Source organism: Pinus tabuliformis, chromosome 3_2 (assembly GCF_031772625.1).
Source record: "Pinus tabuliformis cultivar Carrire ecotype Pingquan chromosome 3_2, CPIR1, whole genome shotgun sequence".
Classification (NCBI taxonomy): domain Eukaryota; kingdom Viridiplantae; phylum Streptophyta; class Pinopsida; order Pinales; family Pinaceae; genus Pinus; species Pinus tabuliformis.
The window spans coordinates 718,464,206-718,482,333 of record NC_142302.1 but is presented as its reverse complement, the minus strand read 5'-3'; the positions used below and the strand labels follow the sequence as shown (position 1 = coordinate 718,482,333).

At 42.8% G+C, this 18,128-nt stretch overlaps 1 protein-coding gene across 1 annotated transcript in view; it reads right to left on the bottom strand.

Annotated features, from left to right (window-relative positions):
• The window catches only part of LOC149182646 (uncharacterized), a 110,817-nt gene that overhangs the window by 29,150 nt on the left and 63,539 nt on the right, over nucleotides 1-18,128 (bottom strand). Inside the window, exon 3 of the mRNA XM_089414621.1 lies at nucleotides 17,569-17,685. Within this exon, the coding sequence (XP_089270747.1) occupies nucleotides 17,569-17,685 (117 nt within the window). The remainder of the gene's footprint in view (nucleotides 1-17,568; nucleotides 17,686-18,128) is intronic.

The following is an 18,128-nucleotide window of genomic DNA, read 5'->3' as shown; positions in this document are numbered from 1 at the left end:
GAAGAGTGAGCTTATCTCCAAGGAAGGTAGCACAAATGACGGAACAACCACGCCAGAGAAAGGAGGGTGACATAAACTAGGCCAACAACCAGGTCTAGAGTCATCTGGAAGGCCGACTGTTGGAACAAATTCACCCAATCTGGATCATCGCGGGCACATAACTGGCCTTCCACGCTGACATCGCTATTGAATAACGTAGCTAGTCAAATCATCGCTGAGGATTACAAGCGACAGTCGCGCTGGCACATAAAATCTGACCATCACGGGAATCAGGTGTACTTCCGCAATAGCAGCGCTTCTGGACTATTTTGGAGTTCCCTTCAGTGCATTTATTTAGCCAACAGACGTGATGAGACAGAAACCTTTAGAAAAGTGGGTCATTTGGCAACATCAGAGAGCATTTGTCTAACATGAGTATGAATAACTCTGGACACATGACACAGTAGGAAGACTGGGATGAAGATAATGACAAATTACTATGTAACAGTCCATTATTTTGTTCAGGAACAAATCTTGTTATTCGCGGAGTAACTCAGTGACCTTATCTATTGTAGCATTGTCCCAATAGTCCCCAAGCATCGCATACATCAACTCCTCTTCTATGCTAATGTTTACCTACTTTGTTTTTAGCAGCGTAGTGATGTCGAGATCCTCAATTGATGGTCCTTGAACCTCGCGACAACCTTCGGTTTATAGAATATGAATATTTCGGGGGTCGTCGGTGCCGCTTAACTGGGTTGCCCATACTAGTTGAAGCATTTCCATTGGCTCCTGTGGTATTTTGAAGATGGCAGCTTTTACTGCTTGGAGTGCATCATCAACATTATCTAACTACCGGTCTTCAAATGTAAATGTTAATAAAAATCACTCGCGCAAGACATCCCATTCGCCCATACCATGTCGGAGTTCTGTCTCAGTATACCAATTCATGGGTATGAAATCCAAAGTATGGTAGAATAAGTTTACCCATTCAGGTTGTGGTTCTTCCCCGTAGATCTTGGTCCACTTCGTGAGGTGCACGCATGGGTCTTCAAAATCCTCCTGTGCACTCGCACCTTCAATATCAACTGTTACCCCTTGCAACCTCCCCATGGGAAAAATCTTCTGTTGGTTCACCATTCATAACTGAGTAGGGGACCATTGTAGCACGGGCCTGCTCATGTGTTCCCATGTCTGCTTCAGTAATACATTCATGTTCGAGCCCAGATCTAGGATTACTTGATCCATTTCATACTCACCAATCTATGCAGTCAACCTCATTTTCCTTCCAGTGCACAATGCATGCTTCCCAAATTTCCGGACTACGCGTGGTTCTCCTAACCCCGTGCACCTGGTAATCAGCTCCTGTAGTCCTTTAACTACCTTACTGTCATGCAGTAGTTTCATGCATGTCTCCAGAAAGGTAGTGAGCATTTAAGGATCCATCCCTGGCTCTAGTTGATCCTTACTACCTAAAGTGGAGGCCTCCATGAAGCTCTTCTTAGCTTCCATGAATGTCTCCTTTGCGCGTTCTAAGTCAAACTTGGGTTCCTTCGCAGGAGCCTTCTGAACCCACATACTTTCCTATGGCTACTTCCCCATATCCTCTCCCATGACCGTATCACTTATGAGCATCATGTTTACATTTGGGTCCTCTTCGTGCGGGTCAGACCTCATCATTTGTATATTTTGAGTCAGGGGAGGTTGGAATACCCCTTTTCTGCACATCCTTGTGATCAACGTATGGCAGTCTATTGTCTCATGATCAAACTGAGCACAATACAAATAGGATATCCTCGTCGAGTTGGTACAATTGTGGGCATAGTGGCTAGGTCCTCTGTAATTGTATCAAATTAATTCTACGTGGCCCCTTCCTAGCCCCATTCCATCTCGTCCTCAACCTCGCCCCTGAAATCCAATACGCACCATCCCCACATCTGGGTTGAGGGCTTGTGTTTCGGTCTACATCCTATAGGCAAGGGTTCGATCTATCATCAGCTCATAAATGTGGCAACTGTGCTCATCGTGGCCTATCAACCTGCAGAAATTACAAAACAATTGCTAGGGTGTCTGTGTATGCTTCTGTAATAAATGACAATTATCCGACGTGTGTTTTCCTCCTATCTGGCATATCACACACAATAAAGCGGGTGCCGCACTCGGCCCTGCCTATGCTTATGATCTCAATGACATTGGCCCTCCTCCTACCAAGTAGTTCGTGAACACTGGACAATGATCCTTGTCATGGCCTTCAAGGCCTTTGCATTTTATGAACCTTACTTCCTCATGTGCCTCTGGCCGCGGTGCCTATCCTACTTCAAACTTTGCATTTCCAAACACAGATTCTGTAGTTGCGTGTGGATTTGTTGAACTCCCAACCCAGGGTCTTGTATTGGGGTCTCATGTAATCTCATTTCCATTTCCAATGCTTCGACCTGGGTGGAAAGTTTCTGTTGTGATAGCGCCATCCTCAAGTGTGGTGTTAGAGATGCTACAAACCATGTGTGATGTTGTCCATCTATCAACATCATATTGGCTTCACGGATCGTACTCTTTAGTTGTTGATCCAGATCCCAGGGAGTCTCACCCAAGAGCATCGTGATTTCTTTAAACCCGATGATTGATTGTGTTTCTGACTTTGGCCTACTAAATTCCCTATTTAGCACATTTTGGATCTCTGCTATCCCTGCATTTGGGTGGTCATTAGAGTGCTTGATATACCATGTTAATGTGTGATCCTGCAGCGCACTCACCAATGTAGCCTTCTTAATATTGTCATCTGTGACACCTTGTGCTTCCCATACTGCTCTTACCATGAACCAGAATTGGTCTGGATCTTCATTCCCTACTCCTCTGAATACTAGTAGTTTGATCATGCTCGCCATACTAAACTGTGGAGGTGGTGGAGGTGGAGTGGGTGGAGATGGAGGTGAGGGAGGTGAAGCGGGTGGTGGTGTGGGTGGAGGTGGTAACCGCGGAATGCGTTGCCTTATCAAACTGACCGCGCTTCTCGGAGAGACCTTAGCGAACTCTTCCTCGCTCTCTCGTGAGGGTGAAATTAAGGGATTGTTTTCTAATTCTTTGCTACTTTTGTAGATATTTCCGCTCCACATAGTCCCAAACATTAATGTATTCGCATGACCCTTTTTTCACACAATAACATCTTAATCCAAGTATTCAAAGATTTAATATACTTACCTCATGGTCCTTTGAGAAAGCGTCATTCTACCTCACTGTAGCTCACGGTCATGTCTACTGCAAACTTAGTGATAAATCCCCCTATTATCCGGTTGAGCCAATGGTCCACAGCTCGTGTGATCTTATCTTTTGATGCTTCTAGTTTGTGCACTAATTTTAGAGTCCACATTGTTGGTTTGTTGAACCTACACCTTCCCTGACTATCGACTAACTTCGTGATCCACTCACAAAGCTCATAAGGAAAGGATGCAAAGAAAATCTCGTGGATTTTTGTATACACGTAGCGCTCCAACCACTTTTCCTTAGATACTTGCGGAGTTTTGTTTTTTGTGTCACGAACTCGTTAATCTTCTTATCCAACCACTCTTCAATTTCCTTATTTTTTGGGTTCCAGTGGCATGACATTAGACATCCCTTATGCAAATCCTAATCCCGGCAACAGAACCATTTGTTGGCTTAGTGGGGCCTGACCCAGGTTTAGAAGTGATTTAGCCAAGCAAATCTTGGTACTACTGGCCCTTTCGGCAATAGTCCGTAGAGCACGGACTAAGGTCTCACTCGAAGTAGTATGGGAGGGTGCTAGAACTAGGCTTCCTCACCTTGGGGATGTTTGATATGAGGTGATTGGTACGCGGTCCAACCTTCGCACTTACTGCACTATGTGCACTAGCGGGCACCCCGCGCCCCGTGATACAGTCTTCGTGCAGCTCTAGCCATGGCACGACCCATTTTATTTACCCAAGTCTTCCTTAATTAGGCTTTGTTAGCTGATTACTTAAATTATTTTCATATATAAGCATTCGTACAAGTATTTACCAATTGCGCACAGTAAATAAACAGAGTAAAAGTAATGCATGACATCAAAAGACAGATTCAAGAACAGATGCACAGAATAAAATTCTCTTTATTAACTTTAAAATCCAAGTACAAACCCGACTCTGCCCTACGCACTTAGCTACAAGGGTCCACGCACTCAGTTGCGGACTCTAGTAGGCCTCTGTGCAGTCAGTTGCAGAGCCTCTTCCTACAACTATGACCGAGTACACTTCAGATTTACCTCTAACCTCGAACCATGCCTTTGTATTCTATCTATCCTTCTCTGACACCCTTTACACTTAGAGCCTTGCTCTATTTATACAACCCCATGATCCGCAAACCATGGGTAGGCCGACACAACTTTACATTAAATTATAATATTTTAGGGTAGACAACCCTATGACTCATCTGTACACTTCACGCTCTGCGCTCGCAATTCGCGGAGTTCTACACCATCTTTGACAAAAACTTGGGCTTTGAGCCCCAAAAACATGCTGTGGGGGATACCATGGCCAACACTCAACCTCAGGGATGTCCAGCTCTGGGATAGTCTGACATGCTTCATCTACAACCTTAGTGAGGTGCTAGTTCGTATCTGTGAGGTTGGTCACAAGGTTGAGAGTAGAGTCGTGTTGTACTGCCATTTGAGCATTATTCACCTTTTTCTCTGTTGGGCATGGGATCCCTCAAGGGAAGTTTTGGGGCTTAGAGCCCAAATTTTGGTCAAAAGTTGTAACCCCGATGAAAAGAGTCCACATTTTGTGGGCACGAAGCATGTAGTTTGTAGAAGAGTCATAGGGTTGTCCACCCTCAATTTTGTGATGTAATGTCAGCTATAGAGATCTACCCATGGTCTTTGGAGCTTGGGATTGTATAAATAGAGCGAGGCTCTAAGTAGTTAAGAAGATCAATCAATTGATGATCATGGAATAGAAGCATAGTGGAGTATTTAAAGTGTAAAGTCTAGTTTTGGGTCATAGAGTAGGAGAAGGCTCTACAGCTGAGTGAGCATAGGCCTAGTAGTCCGCAGCTGAGTGCGTGGACCCCTGCAGCTGAGTGCGTAGGGCAAGTCTGTAATAGTTGGAAGCATTAATAAAGAAAAGTTTTATATCATTTTTGTGTATTTATTTCCTGTTTTCTACATTGAATATATTGGGTATGAATTGCATTGCTACTGTTTATATGATGCACGAACATATGTGACTGTGATAATTAAGTGAATGTGAGATAAAGTATCTGTTTACATGAAGTTAACTAAGATATTTAAGAACATAAGTAAGATCCGTGGTACAGTTTGGGGAAGTAGCATAGATCGTTGCCATAGTAGCACGAAAGCACCTCAACCCCTGGTTAGGGCTGCGCGAAGGCAATTATAACAGATCGTGAAGGTCTCACAAGTCAGCATAGTGCATGAAGTCACCTACACGAAGGTGGCACAATTGGACTAAATTGACACCTCAGACATCTCTAGGGTGCAAAAACTTGGTTCCAGCACCCCCCCATACTACTTCGGGTGAGACTTCAGTCTGTGCTCCGCGGGCTAATGCCGAAAGGGCCAGTAGTGTAGGGATTTGTTTGGCTAATTAACTCCAAACCTGGGTCGGGCCCCATCAATTCAACAAATGGTTCTATGGCCGAGACCAGAATTTTCATAAAGATGTTTGATGTTGTATCATTGGAATCCAACTAAGAAGGAAATTAAAGGCTAGTTGGACAAAAGAATTCACGAGTTCACGGCGCAGGAGGACAGGAACCCATGACTGTCAAATGAAGAGTGGTTAGACTGCTACCTGTACATAGTGATCCATGAAATCTTCTTTGTGTCTTCCCCACTGAGCTATACGAGTGGATTGTGAAGCTGGTAGATAGCTAAGGAAGGTGGAAACTTGACAATCCTATTGTGTTGACCCCAGAGTTAGTATGAAGGTTGGAAGCATCGGAGGATAAGATCACGCACAACATTGATCATTGGCTCGATTAGATTATAGGAGGTTTCATTACTGAGTTCGCAGTTGACACCTCAGTCAGTTATAGAGAGGCAGAGCAACATTTTCTCAAGGGACTGTGAGGTAAGTATGTAAATTCTTTGAATACTTGGATTAAAATGCTATTGTGCGAAAAGAGGGTTATGTAGTTACCTTAATGTTCGGGGCTACGCAAAGTGGAAAAAATTACAGGAATGAAGGAAATAAGGGGCCAGAAAGTAGCCCCTTGATTTCACCTCGATGAGGCAACGAGGAAGAGCTCGCGAAGGTCTCACTACGAAGTGCAATCCATTTGATAAGGCAAAGAATTCTGTGAATACCACCCCCACCCACATCGCCACTAGCTTCACCGCCATCACCTCCATCTTCACCAGTACCACCACCGCCACCATTGCGATTCAATATGGCAAGCACAGTGAAGTTGCCTGTGTTCAAGGGATTGGGAAATGAGGATCCAGATCAATTCTGGTTCGTTTTAAGAGCCATATGGGAAGCACAAAGAATTATAGATGACAATATAAAGAAAGCAACAATAGTTAGTGCCTTGTAGGACCACGCGCTGACCTGGTATATTAAGCACTCCAATGATAATCCAAATCCAAGAATCACGGATATCCAAGCAGTGCTAAATAAAGAATTTAGCAATCCGAAGTCTGAAGCACAGTCGATCATTGGATTCAAAGAGATCATGATACTACCAGGAGAGACTCCTTGGGAGCTGGATTAGAGACTGAAATGCACGATTCATGAAGCTAATATGAATATCATGGATGGAGAACATCGCAAATGGTTTGTAGCGTCGCTAACACCACATCTAAGGAGTGCGCTATCACAGTAGAAGCTAACGACTCAGGCAGAGACCTTAAAGATTGCGATGAGGCTACATGAGACCTCGATGCAGGATCCCAACATGGGAGTTCAGCAGATCCACGCACAGCTGAGGAATTTATGCCTTGAGTTATAGAGTCTGAAACAAGACAGGATAGCTTGACCAGAAGTGCGTGAAGAGGTATGGTGCGTAAAATGCAAGGGTCAAGGCCATGATAAGTGTTATCACTCAGGTTGTTCCCTTTGACTCCCAAGGGAATACGGCCGAGGTAACCACTAACCAATCTTTTGGTCACAGGTTCTAGCCTACCTGTGACTAGAGAGGGCTCTCTCTTTATGATTTAACTTTGTTTGTATAAGGTTTTAGGCTAGTTATGATGCTCAAGGTTTTGTTTTTGGAATTTGCTGGATGATGACTTCAGTCAAGATATATATGTGATTATCAGGGTGTTCTAGGCCATTGGGCGTGGAGTCAGTGACGCTAAATCAGTTTGTTATGTCTGATTTGTTGCCATAGTGATGTTGCAGAGCCAGATAGGTGTCTGAGAAACAATTCTTTGAAACTGTGATTAAATGTGATATAACCAGGGTATGAAAAGGAAATTAAGAATCCTTCAACAAACTGGTATGGAGAACAGTGAGAATATTATTTAGAAGCAGTGAAGAATTTCTACATAACATTCATATTTATAGAATTAATGAAAACATGAGAAATTAAGAATTCATGTTCATGGTCAATTCTGAAGAAAACATTTACAGCAATAGAGATTGAGCACAAGGTGTAGTCAAACATTTCCTGTACTATTCCTTTTCCCTACTGCTAGATTAGTGAAACATGTATATGATTTAGATAAACATAAGAAGACAAAACATAGATTGAGAAAAACTTATTGTTCCATCAGACAGCACAGGAATTCTGCAACAGCACGCATAGCATCACCAAGACATCAAACATTCAGGAAATCACTGAGCTTTTCCAGCCTTTTGCATTAGATAATCTGAACATATACAATATATTTGCCTCAGAATGAAAATCACCAACCCCTCATATGTTGCCAAGGGAGGTATATATACATATTTTACATAAGAAAAATATCTAACTGATGAGTAAATGTTTCATTAATGTCGTGCCAACTCCTGGAGCATGGCCGCTGAGAAAGTAAATGCTGTAGTAACTCTTCAGTGCCTTAGCTGTCCAAAATGGTCAGAAACTGTTGACTTTGCGGTTGTTGGAGTCGACTAAGGATATGCTGTCCAAAAATTGCGTATTTATCTTTTGGCCTGCTGTCGTTGTCCATATGCTGAGTCATCTTTCGGTTGCCTTTTAAATGCTGTCTTTATTCTGCTGTTTGACTCTTGCTTAGTTGGAGCTAGCAATGACCGAGCAACTGAGGCTATTGTGGCACAATTTGAAGCATTTCCTGCCACCAATCCTCCTTGGGCATTTGATGTCTTCGAATCTTCACTAAAGTTTCGTCTGCCTCTGTATATCTGTAAAAATTTGGAGGAATTTCAAAAAGGTGATTTACCTCATTTTCAATAAAAAACAGACCTTCAAGTTTATTGTATATGCTCTGCCCTGTTGGAGGCCCTGTTTCCTCAGAAGTACTACCAGATGCAGTGATTTGATTTTCAATATAATTCGACATTCTGGTGGCATATTGCTCTCGGGGGATCAGTCTTCCTGCACCGTTTAGTAGGCTGGGTAGTCCCTTTTGCTGCAGTGCTCCCATTTGAGTTTGCACTCATCCACCTCAGCCTGTATCTCATAGCATTTCCTCTCCACGGTTTGCACAAAATTCCTGAGAGTTAGCACCTTTTGGGCTGTAAGGACAGCCTCTGTTCTGTGGACAATGCCGAAGGCTGCCAGTTCTTCCTTAGTCTGGTTATTCAAAAAATCAATCATTCTATTGGCCTGCTCAGGCCTGTTTCCCAGCACTATTTTGGCCTTCTGGATCTCTATCTGTGCTTGCCCAATTAAATCCATTTGTTCATGTACAGTTTTAATTGACTTCCATTGTCTGGTGATGGATTGGTCAATTCTGGCCCACAGAATTCTTTTTATTTCAGCCATAGTGCTTTCTAGATTAAGCTCTTTCTCCAAGGCCTTTATCTTTTCTTTGAGGGCCTTTATTTCTCTTCCTTGCTCTGCCACAGTCATCTTTGATTTATCATACTTGGTCTCTATCTCTGCCAATTTTTCCTTGGCTTGCTTTATCTCAGTGGCCTGAAGCTCCATTTCTTTAATAGCCTTAGTCAACTCTTCCATGCTTGTACTGGAGTCTGGGGCTGTTGTTGTTGCTGCTGCTTCTGTTGTGGCTGTGGTTGTCATAGGGGCTACTGCTGCCTCTGTTGTTGTTGCGGTCGTTGAAGTAGTTGGAGGAGCTTGGGATGTGGATTCTCCCTGCTTATCTTGTAGTGCCCCTTCAAGCTCCTTCTCCAAATCAAGGACCTTCTGGTTAAGCTGCATTATTTACTCAAGCTGCTCATCGGCCTCCTTTTCCTTCTGTAATTCTGCTGTTTGGGGGTGCTCGGTGGGCAGTAGCTTTAACCTCTTCTTTAGTGCATTAAGATCATCTTCCTTTTTCTTCATGAGGGCCCTTACACCCTTTGGGTCCTTGGGATCATGTCCCAGGTCGATGATGATGTCCTCAAGTGATTTAATTCTGTTGTCCTTCGCCATGGAGGACATTCTCTCAAAATCCAACTGAATGTTGGTATTTTTCAGTGATTCTTTTAATTCATGGGCCATGGTTGCCCTGTCCACCAATGTGGCATAGACCATTTCTCCAGTTTGCTTGTGGAGTTCTATTTGGTCCATGGGGTGAATGTCCTTTGCCATGACCTCCACCCTTGTCCTTACAAAATCTGCAGCTGATTTAGGTTGCGGCACCTTAGGTTTAAAGTGACTGAGGATCATTTTCTCCTCTTGAATGTCATATACAGACATTAGCCTTTCTTTTTGGGCTGGTGTTGCATTTAGAAACTGTTTATACACTTCTATTCTCAGCAAGTCATTTTGTGCCTTTATTTGCTTGAAAGAAGCCTTAGTGCTTTTAGGCTTCTTGCTCTGCTGAGAGGAGGATGACACCTCCAGGCCAAGCTGGACTCCCTGCTCCTGCTGAAAGGAGCTTGTACCTGTTTGCTGGCTGCCTTCCCCATCTTTCCTTGGGCTATCAAGGAATTCTTCACTGATTTCTTCTACCTATGGGGAGTCAACCCTTTGCCTCTTGGCCTCAGGTTGCTGGGAGGATCCACTTGCAGGAGTGGACTCTTCTCTGTCTCTTTTCTTACCCCCCCTCCTCATGTGCTGGAGTCTGCAAACTTGGTGCTGTAGGTGGTTCAGTTTGCGGCGGAGGAGTCTGCTCTTGTTGCTGCTCAATTGAGGAGGCAGGCTGTTCTTTTACTGTTTCTTCTTCAGCACCCATTACTCCTTTACCCTTGTCTGTACCTGATGCTGCTGTAGAAGGTGCCTGGGTGGCTGGTGCAGTAGTTGTGGCTGAGGTCCCTTCTCCCACTGGATGTGGTTGCTTGAAGATTACCTGCTGCACAGAATCCAAGTCAAGAGTTTTTTCCAAATCCTTGACATTCTTTTGCATTATCTCTTCTTCAGTAAACTTTTCAATTAAAGTGTCTTGCAGCCATTCTTGCTGATTGGCATACTGTTCAATGTGTGGATATTTGCAATGCTCATAGGCTAGCAGCCTGTACTTGACTCTTCTAGCAGTGATGAAGCCTTCAGGGTCATAGGGGACCCACCGGAAGCTTTTTGAGAGCTGGTACTTGTCTTTGAGGATTAGTTCAGCATCTCGCCATCCCTCTTTCTTATTCATAATGAAGGGGCCTAGGTGGTGCTTGAACTTGAGATGGGCTTTCTTTTTGGAGCTGTGAAAGTGAGTGAGATCAGAGTGAATGAGCTACCTATAATACTCCAAGGCAAACAGTCTCATGGGCACATATTTTGGGAGCCTGTATGGACAGAGCTCACAGCCATAGATTCTGATGACTGTATGATCCTGGTATAGGTACCAATCAGCTATTTTATAATTCTTGGAGAGCTGCAGGACTTTCTGTATTTCAAATGACATTCTGGGAGGAGGGGACCTCATCAACAAACAAGAGACTGGGTAAACAAATTGATCAATGAACTCACAATATGAATATGGTGAATTTTGGACTTGGTGGAAGACAGATGTCTAGAAGATAACAGATCTTCTTTCCCCTTTAGAATCCAGCTTTTTAATGTGGCATGGAAAAGCTTCAGACTGGTAATACATGAACAAGTGGTAGATATAAGATGAATACTTGAAGATGCCCTCCCTGTCTACTTTGAAAAGCTGCTCATGTATCTTGTTGGCTATGAACTTAGCAAAATTATATTTGTAGGCAGGAGGTTGGCCTGGGCTATAAGCAGATAGTAATACCAGCACTATCTCATCCACATATTCATTGGTCTTATAGCCCAGTACATATGAAATCATGTCCAGCAGAAGTTTGCCTATATCAGTAAAGTGGACATATAAGTAGGGAGGTGGCCTTGTGGGCTGGCAATCAGGCCTCATAAATGTCTTGGTGATTTTCTCCCTGTCCTCAGTGGTCATCTTGGCACCTGTATCTAGCAGATAGTTCATAGAGAAAGGAAACAACAGCTGAGTTTGTTTGAAGTTGAGCATCTGATTGATGGACTCAGCATTAATGTGAAAGAGGATGCTCCCAGATGGAGACTTGACAGCTCTGTGGTTTGCATCATAATTCTCAGCACATAGGCGGATAATCTCTGGAAAAATGTTAACAGATGGGAGAAAGTAGTATGGCAGATTTGACTCCCATATCCCATATGTATCCTTACCATTTAAATAATCATCTCTCAATTCCCTGAAGGTCTGCAAATGGTCTCTATCACCCACAAAGTCTTGGATGAGGTAGTCCCTGTCAGCAAGAGGCAAGGACTCCAGGTCTTTATTTGGTGGATTTATGGGGGCAACACTGAAAGCTGTGGGTGCAGGGGCAGCCATTTGTAATTTCTGAATAGAACAAGGTAAGTGCAATGGTTTGCAAGGTTCCTCAAAGCTCAAGTGAGAGAATGAATGCAGATTATGCTAGAAATTTCCTTCAAATGGAATAGGCAGGCTATGCAGGACTGTCTCTGCTGTGCTTGGGTAAATTCACAGGGATTGTGAATTGATGAGGATGAATTGCAAAGGGTGTGCAGGATTCAAATTGGTGAAATGCAGCTTTGGGAATGCACTCGGCAAAATAGAACAATGCCAGGCAGCTCGAGGATGAATTTGTAACTTTTAGACCGTGAATTATCGTTTTAATATCAAATTTTTGGAGCAGAGGGCAATGCAGGTTGTTTAGTCTAGTTTTGACTAAGAGACCTTCTTTAATTTGGGAATTACCAGTGGCTTAATGGAGAATTTGCAGAGAAACGGCATGCACAAGGGCAAAAACAAGAGAATTGCGGTGAATACCTGGATGAACAGTGCGGAAAACCTTCGGGTTGAACAGCGGGTGCACAATGTAGCTGAATTGATAAGTTGTGGCAGCTGCAACTTTGAATTTGGTTGTTCGGAGGCAATTTCGCAGTGAACAGGCTTACAATGGCTCTGTCTTTTTCGCTTGAAAATGACATAAAACAGTGGAAAACGCGCGTTTTAACGACAAATTTGGACAAAAAGGGACATTGGCGCTTTTCTGTCGATGACGTCAGCATGACGTCATGGCGGGCCCGGGGTACGGAGGGTGACGTGGGCGCTGAGCTGGAGGCCAACGTGGCAGGACACGGTGGCAGACGGTGTGGGATGGCAAGGTTACGTGGAGGGCCACGAGGCGCAAGTGCGGATGGAGGTGGCATGACGTCATGGCGACGTGGGGGCCGATGTGACAGCGGAGGGGCGGTATCGGGGAGAGTGGTAAGCGGTCTCCCCGCACCGCTTTTGGGTGAAGGCGGTATCGGGGAGGGGGGCTCCGAACAACCCCACCGACTGCCACGCGTCCCGTGTACGGGAGCCAATACCGCTATCTCCCCGGACGTTAAAGGGAGACGGGTTGAGATTTGAAAATGCCCGCCCATCGTTGGATTGGGGGCGGCGGATGATGGACGACTGGCGGGCGGCCTGACCTGTTGTGCATGTTGGGGGGGGACCCGCCGGCGGATTAAAATATTCAGTTTAATATTTGGGGTTGGAACTTTGGTTAAGTGATTTTCTGTGGGTTTTGATGGGGTATGAATTAATCTTTCGGGGGGTCAATAGAGTGTTAGGCTTAGGTTTGAGTGGGGGAAAGGGTTTGCATGGGTAGTTTATGAATTTTTTCGAAACAAGGGGTATAGATGAGGGTTAAGGGTGGGCTATTAGTCTAACCAGGGGTTAGAGTAATTCCCAAAGCAGGGTTGACCATAGTCCCTGGTGGACTAATGTCTCCCTTAGACAAACTATTTAGCTATAATGCTAAAGGGGGGATATTTATACATTGCTTGGGGTTTTATACACCATGGTGTTATAGTAGTAGGGGAAAAGGGGAACATAGGGGATTTAGTGTAGATAGAGTTAGCAGTTAGTATTGTAGGGGAATATAAATGGGAAAATGATAGAAACTAAGTTTTTAGGAAACAAACTTAGTTAGGGAGTAGATCAAAATGAAAAGAATTTTTACACAAGAAATGTGGCTTATTTTCAAAGAGAGAAGTCACTTCTGACATGAAGTTTGTACAAGTGAAGAGTGTAAGGGGGACTGATCAGGCAGATCCTGCAGTGCCCATGGGGAGGTTAGTAAGAAACCTTTTGAAGGGGAGGAGGGAAGTTAGTGATGTTTTTAGTAGTATGCCAAATAGGCCACTGCTCTTGCCTTTCTCCTGATGGTGACATCTTGTGATTTATTCCAAGTGATATGCTTGGATCTTGCTTTCTGCAACCTTCAACTACCTACCCTGCCTATTATGCCTAACATTTTTTCTTCACTTTGTATGGGTGCACTTAGCCTTGCAAACCCTGATAATTCTCTTTTCTTCTTGCTGCCCTCCTATCTAAGTCTACCCTTATGACTTCCAAGGGCCCAGATTTAGCAGTTGGGCTCCTTTCTTTCTCTATCCACCTAGTCATCTGTCAAGCTTGAACTGTTTGAACAAGTACTTCCTCTCTAGTCTACAACATACAATTCAAAACATGGTGAGGCCCAGCTTGAGCTGTTGGACCACCCATCAAAGTAGTAGTGGCAGTTTGGACTAGCCACCTTCCTGGTCTTTGTTTGGGGTTCATTTCTTTTATTTTTTTCTTTGACCAATTCATTTTCTTGCCCTTTGATTTTTCTTTTAAGGCATACCCTCTTTACATTTTTTAAATTGTCTGCTTCTTTGACAAAAATGGAACCTTAGCAGCAAGGAAAGTGAACATTTTTGGCACTTCCACTGTCAATCATGAGAGATGAAAACCTATTGGTATAGGAGGCTAACAGTGGCTCCACTTGGGGATGGCTTTTCCAGATGAAAAGCCAAGAACAGCAGGTCAGATTGCATGAGTTTCTGCTCCCTTGCTGCTGGCTAAATTTCTCTGTTGTCGGAGACCAATGGTTAGGATCCTAGATAGTTGCAAGCAACACCCAGTGAGCTGATTTGCTGTGAATTTGCAGATCTGTTTTAACTTGTTTCTCAGACTTTCTCCTCATGAGCTGATAGTTACCCTGTGTTTTCTCTGCTTGGTAATTGCCAGGATCATATGTTCTCAAAAAGGGAAGCATGCAGCACCCTGGTCTTCTCAAAATATGCTGCATTCGGTACTTTATTTACCTGTTGTAACTGAAAATACTGAAATACAAATATTTATGTACAGTATATGCCTGTTCAGTGTTTAATCAAGGGAGTCAAAATAATGCTTAAGCATTCTCCCGTTAACTGGGCCTTCCTCAGTGTTTGAGCCATCCAGACTTCTTAGAAAGTAAGTGTTGTTTCTTTGTATAGCATAGATGACATAGGGTCCCTTCCATAAGAAATCAAACTTACCATGTTTGCCTTTGTCCTCTCTTCTAGAATCCCATCTTAACACTTTATTTTCTATAGAGAAATCTTCAGCTTTGGTTCTTTTGTCAAATATTCTTTTGATCTTTTCTTGTAGAACTTGGGTTCTTTGATAGACTTCTTCTCTTGTTTGCTGTAAATGAATTGTTTGATTAATCCTTCTCTGAATGTCATTGGGCTCAGCTTGTATTTCTTGCAGCAACTTGATGACAGGAATTCCTAAAGATGTAGGAAACTTTGCTTCTAGACCATAGACCAGTTCATATGGACTCATGCCAATTGATCTCTTGGTAGTTAGTCTATCAGCCCATAGTGCATTTACCAGCTTTTTATGCCAATTCTTTTTGTTTTCTTCCAATACTTTTTTAATGATGTTGATGAGACTTTTATTGGAAGATTTAGCTAGGCCATTACCTTGAGGGTAATAGGCAGTGGAATGACCTAGGGTCATGTGATACTTGTGACAGAAATTGATCATTTTCTTGGATTTGAAGGTTGCAGCATTGTCTGTGATAATTTTGTCTGGACAGCCAAACCTGGACAAGATGTTGGTTTCTAGGAATTGTGTGATAATGGAGTCATTGGCCTGCCTGCAAGGGATGGCTTCTATCCATTTGGTGAAATAATATGTGGTGGTGAGAATCCACCTATGCTGGCCAGACGATGGAGGATGAATTTCACCAATGAAGTCTAAACCCCATTGCTGGAATGGTCTCTCAGTTGAAACTGGTTTAAGTGGTAAAGGCAGCAGTTTCCTCTTGCCCTAAAAAATTTGGCATTTGTGGCAAGACATTACAAATTTCTTCACATCAGAAAACAAGGAAGGCCAATAAAATCCAGCCCTTAGGATTTTATCAGCTGTGGATTTCCAGTATAAGTGTCCTCCACAGTCACCTGCATGAAATTCTTTGAGGACATTGTCAGTTTCTTCTATTGTTAAACAATTAAGCAGGATTCCTTCATGATTTTTCCAAAACAAAACATTGTCAATAATGCAAAACTTGGATGCTTTCATTTTCAAGAATCTTTTCTTAGTTCTGGACAACCCTGGAGGAGCTTGCAGGTTCAATAATACAAAACATATATCAGTATACCAGGGAGATTGCATAAAGGCTTGGTTGATCTGTGGAGTCGCCATCTCCTGTTCGTCGTCCAGTTCATTAATGTCAAGGGCTTGAAAATTGGTTTCAGTCATTAGTTTGGCTAGGCCTTGTCCTTTTATCAGTTTGGTAGGTTTAATCTCAATGTCATATTCTAAGATATTGGCAATCCATTTTCCCCTCTTGCCTTCAATTCCTTCTTGGGTTAGAATATCTTTGATCACTGCATTAGGAACATAGGCAATTATATGAGAGTAAAGAATGTAGATTCTGAATTCCTTGATGGCTTTTACCAAGGCATAGGCCTGTTTTTCCATGATCTGATATTTCAAAGGAGCATCCCTAAGGACTCTACTGAAAAATGCAATGGGTTTTTCACAGCCTTGGTCATCTTTTTGTAGCAAAACAACGGCAATTGTATGCTCAGAAGCAAAAGAGAATATGATAAAATCTTGATCAAATCTAGGACTTGTTAGGACCGGTGTGTTTGTCAATGCTCTTTTGATATCCTCAAAGGCTTGTTTAGCTTCCATAGTCCATTTGACCTTGGAATCCTTTTTCAACATATTGTTTAGCAGTCTAATGAGTTCAGCCAGATTGGGAATGAATCTCCTTAAGAAGTTGATCTTTCCTAGGAAGCTTTGTAGTTCTTTGATGTTTCTTGGATGTGGTACTTGTAGGATAGCTTGAATTCTGTCCGGGTCAATCCTAATACCATCTTTTGAGATTATATGGCCCAGGAGTTTGCCTTCTTCCAGCCCAAATAGTGATTTCTTTGGGTTCAGTGATATGCCATACTTTCTACAAATTGTGAAAACCTACCTCAAGTGTTCCAAGTGTTCTTGATCTGATTTTGAAAAGGCAGTTAGATCATCAAGATAGACAACTAGGAAGTCATGAATTTTCTTGGCAAAGGCAATATCCATTGCTCTTTGGAATGTGGCCCCTGCGTTTTTAAGTCCAAAAGGCATTTTGACATATTTGAATGTTCCCAAGGTGTTGTGAAGGCAGTTTTGTCTTGATCATCCGGGTGTACTAGGATCTGATTGAATCCTGAAAAACGATCTAGTAAAGAGATCCTAGCAGCTCCCACTACCCTTTGCAAGATGTGGTCCATTTTAGGTAAGGGATAATGGTCTTTGAGAGATACTTTGTTTAGATTCCTAAGGTCAACACACAGTCGGATTTCCCCTGTCTTTTTCCTAGTAGGCACTAGGTTTGAAATCCACTCTGAGAATCTGATTGGGGCAATGATCCCAGCTTCATACATACGCATAACTTCTTTTTCAATAAGGGGAAGTAGGACTGGATTGACTCTCCTAAGCTTTTGTTTGAAAGGCCTTTGATTTTCTTTCATAGGGATAGTGTGTTGGATAACAGATGTATCATAGGATTTAAGATCCTCGTAGCTCCAGGAAAAGACATCTTGAAACTCTTTAAATAACTCAATGTATTTCAGTTTCTGCTCAGGTGGTAATGCTTTGGATAATTTGACCATTTTGGGATTTTCGGGGGTCCCAATATTACAATTTTCTATTTCAGCATTTAGTGGTTGCATTTTCGGTTTTCTAGAGATATCATTTGAATCGAACAGATCCTCCGAAGGGGTTAGTCCTATGGGCAGAAAATTATCTTTCAGCTCAATTACCTCATCTTCTGCTTCAGTCATTTCCTCTGCAGCATCTGATTGTTTCAATTCCTGTATAGTTTCTTTGTCAAAGGTGGTAGGATGCAAAACTTGATCAACTGTTTCTGCTGATATTTTCTGTGTAATTGTGCAGATCTGTGGTTGATCATCTCTAGTGCTAGTGTCGATGTTCTTGCCAGAAAATTATTCCTTTAAAGTGAGAAAGTTTTTTATCTGCTTGTTACTCTCAAAGACTTGCCAATTCTTGATGTTATCCGGGACTGAAGGTCTGTGTTTGATTTTAGCTGTAAATGTATGATTGGTTTTGAAAGGCAATTTACAAGTGCTGGCAAAGGTTGCCAAGCTGTGAGCATGTAGGTTGAGTTCTCTGGAAATCTTAGTCAACTGTGATTGTGAGAAACTCTCCAGTATTTGAATAGCTTCCCCCTTGTATGCTCTCAACCTCAGATCATTGGTGGTGAAATTCCCCTTCATCTGTTGTATGACTAGATCTGAATCTCCCAAGATTGAGATTTTGGTTGCACCTAGATTTCTTATGAGTTTCAGACCTAATAGAAGGG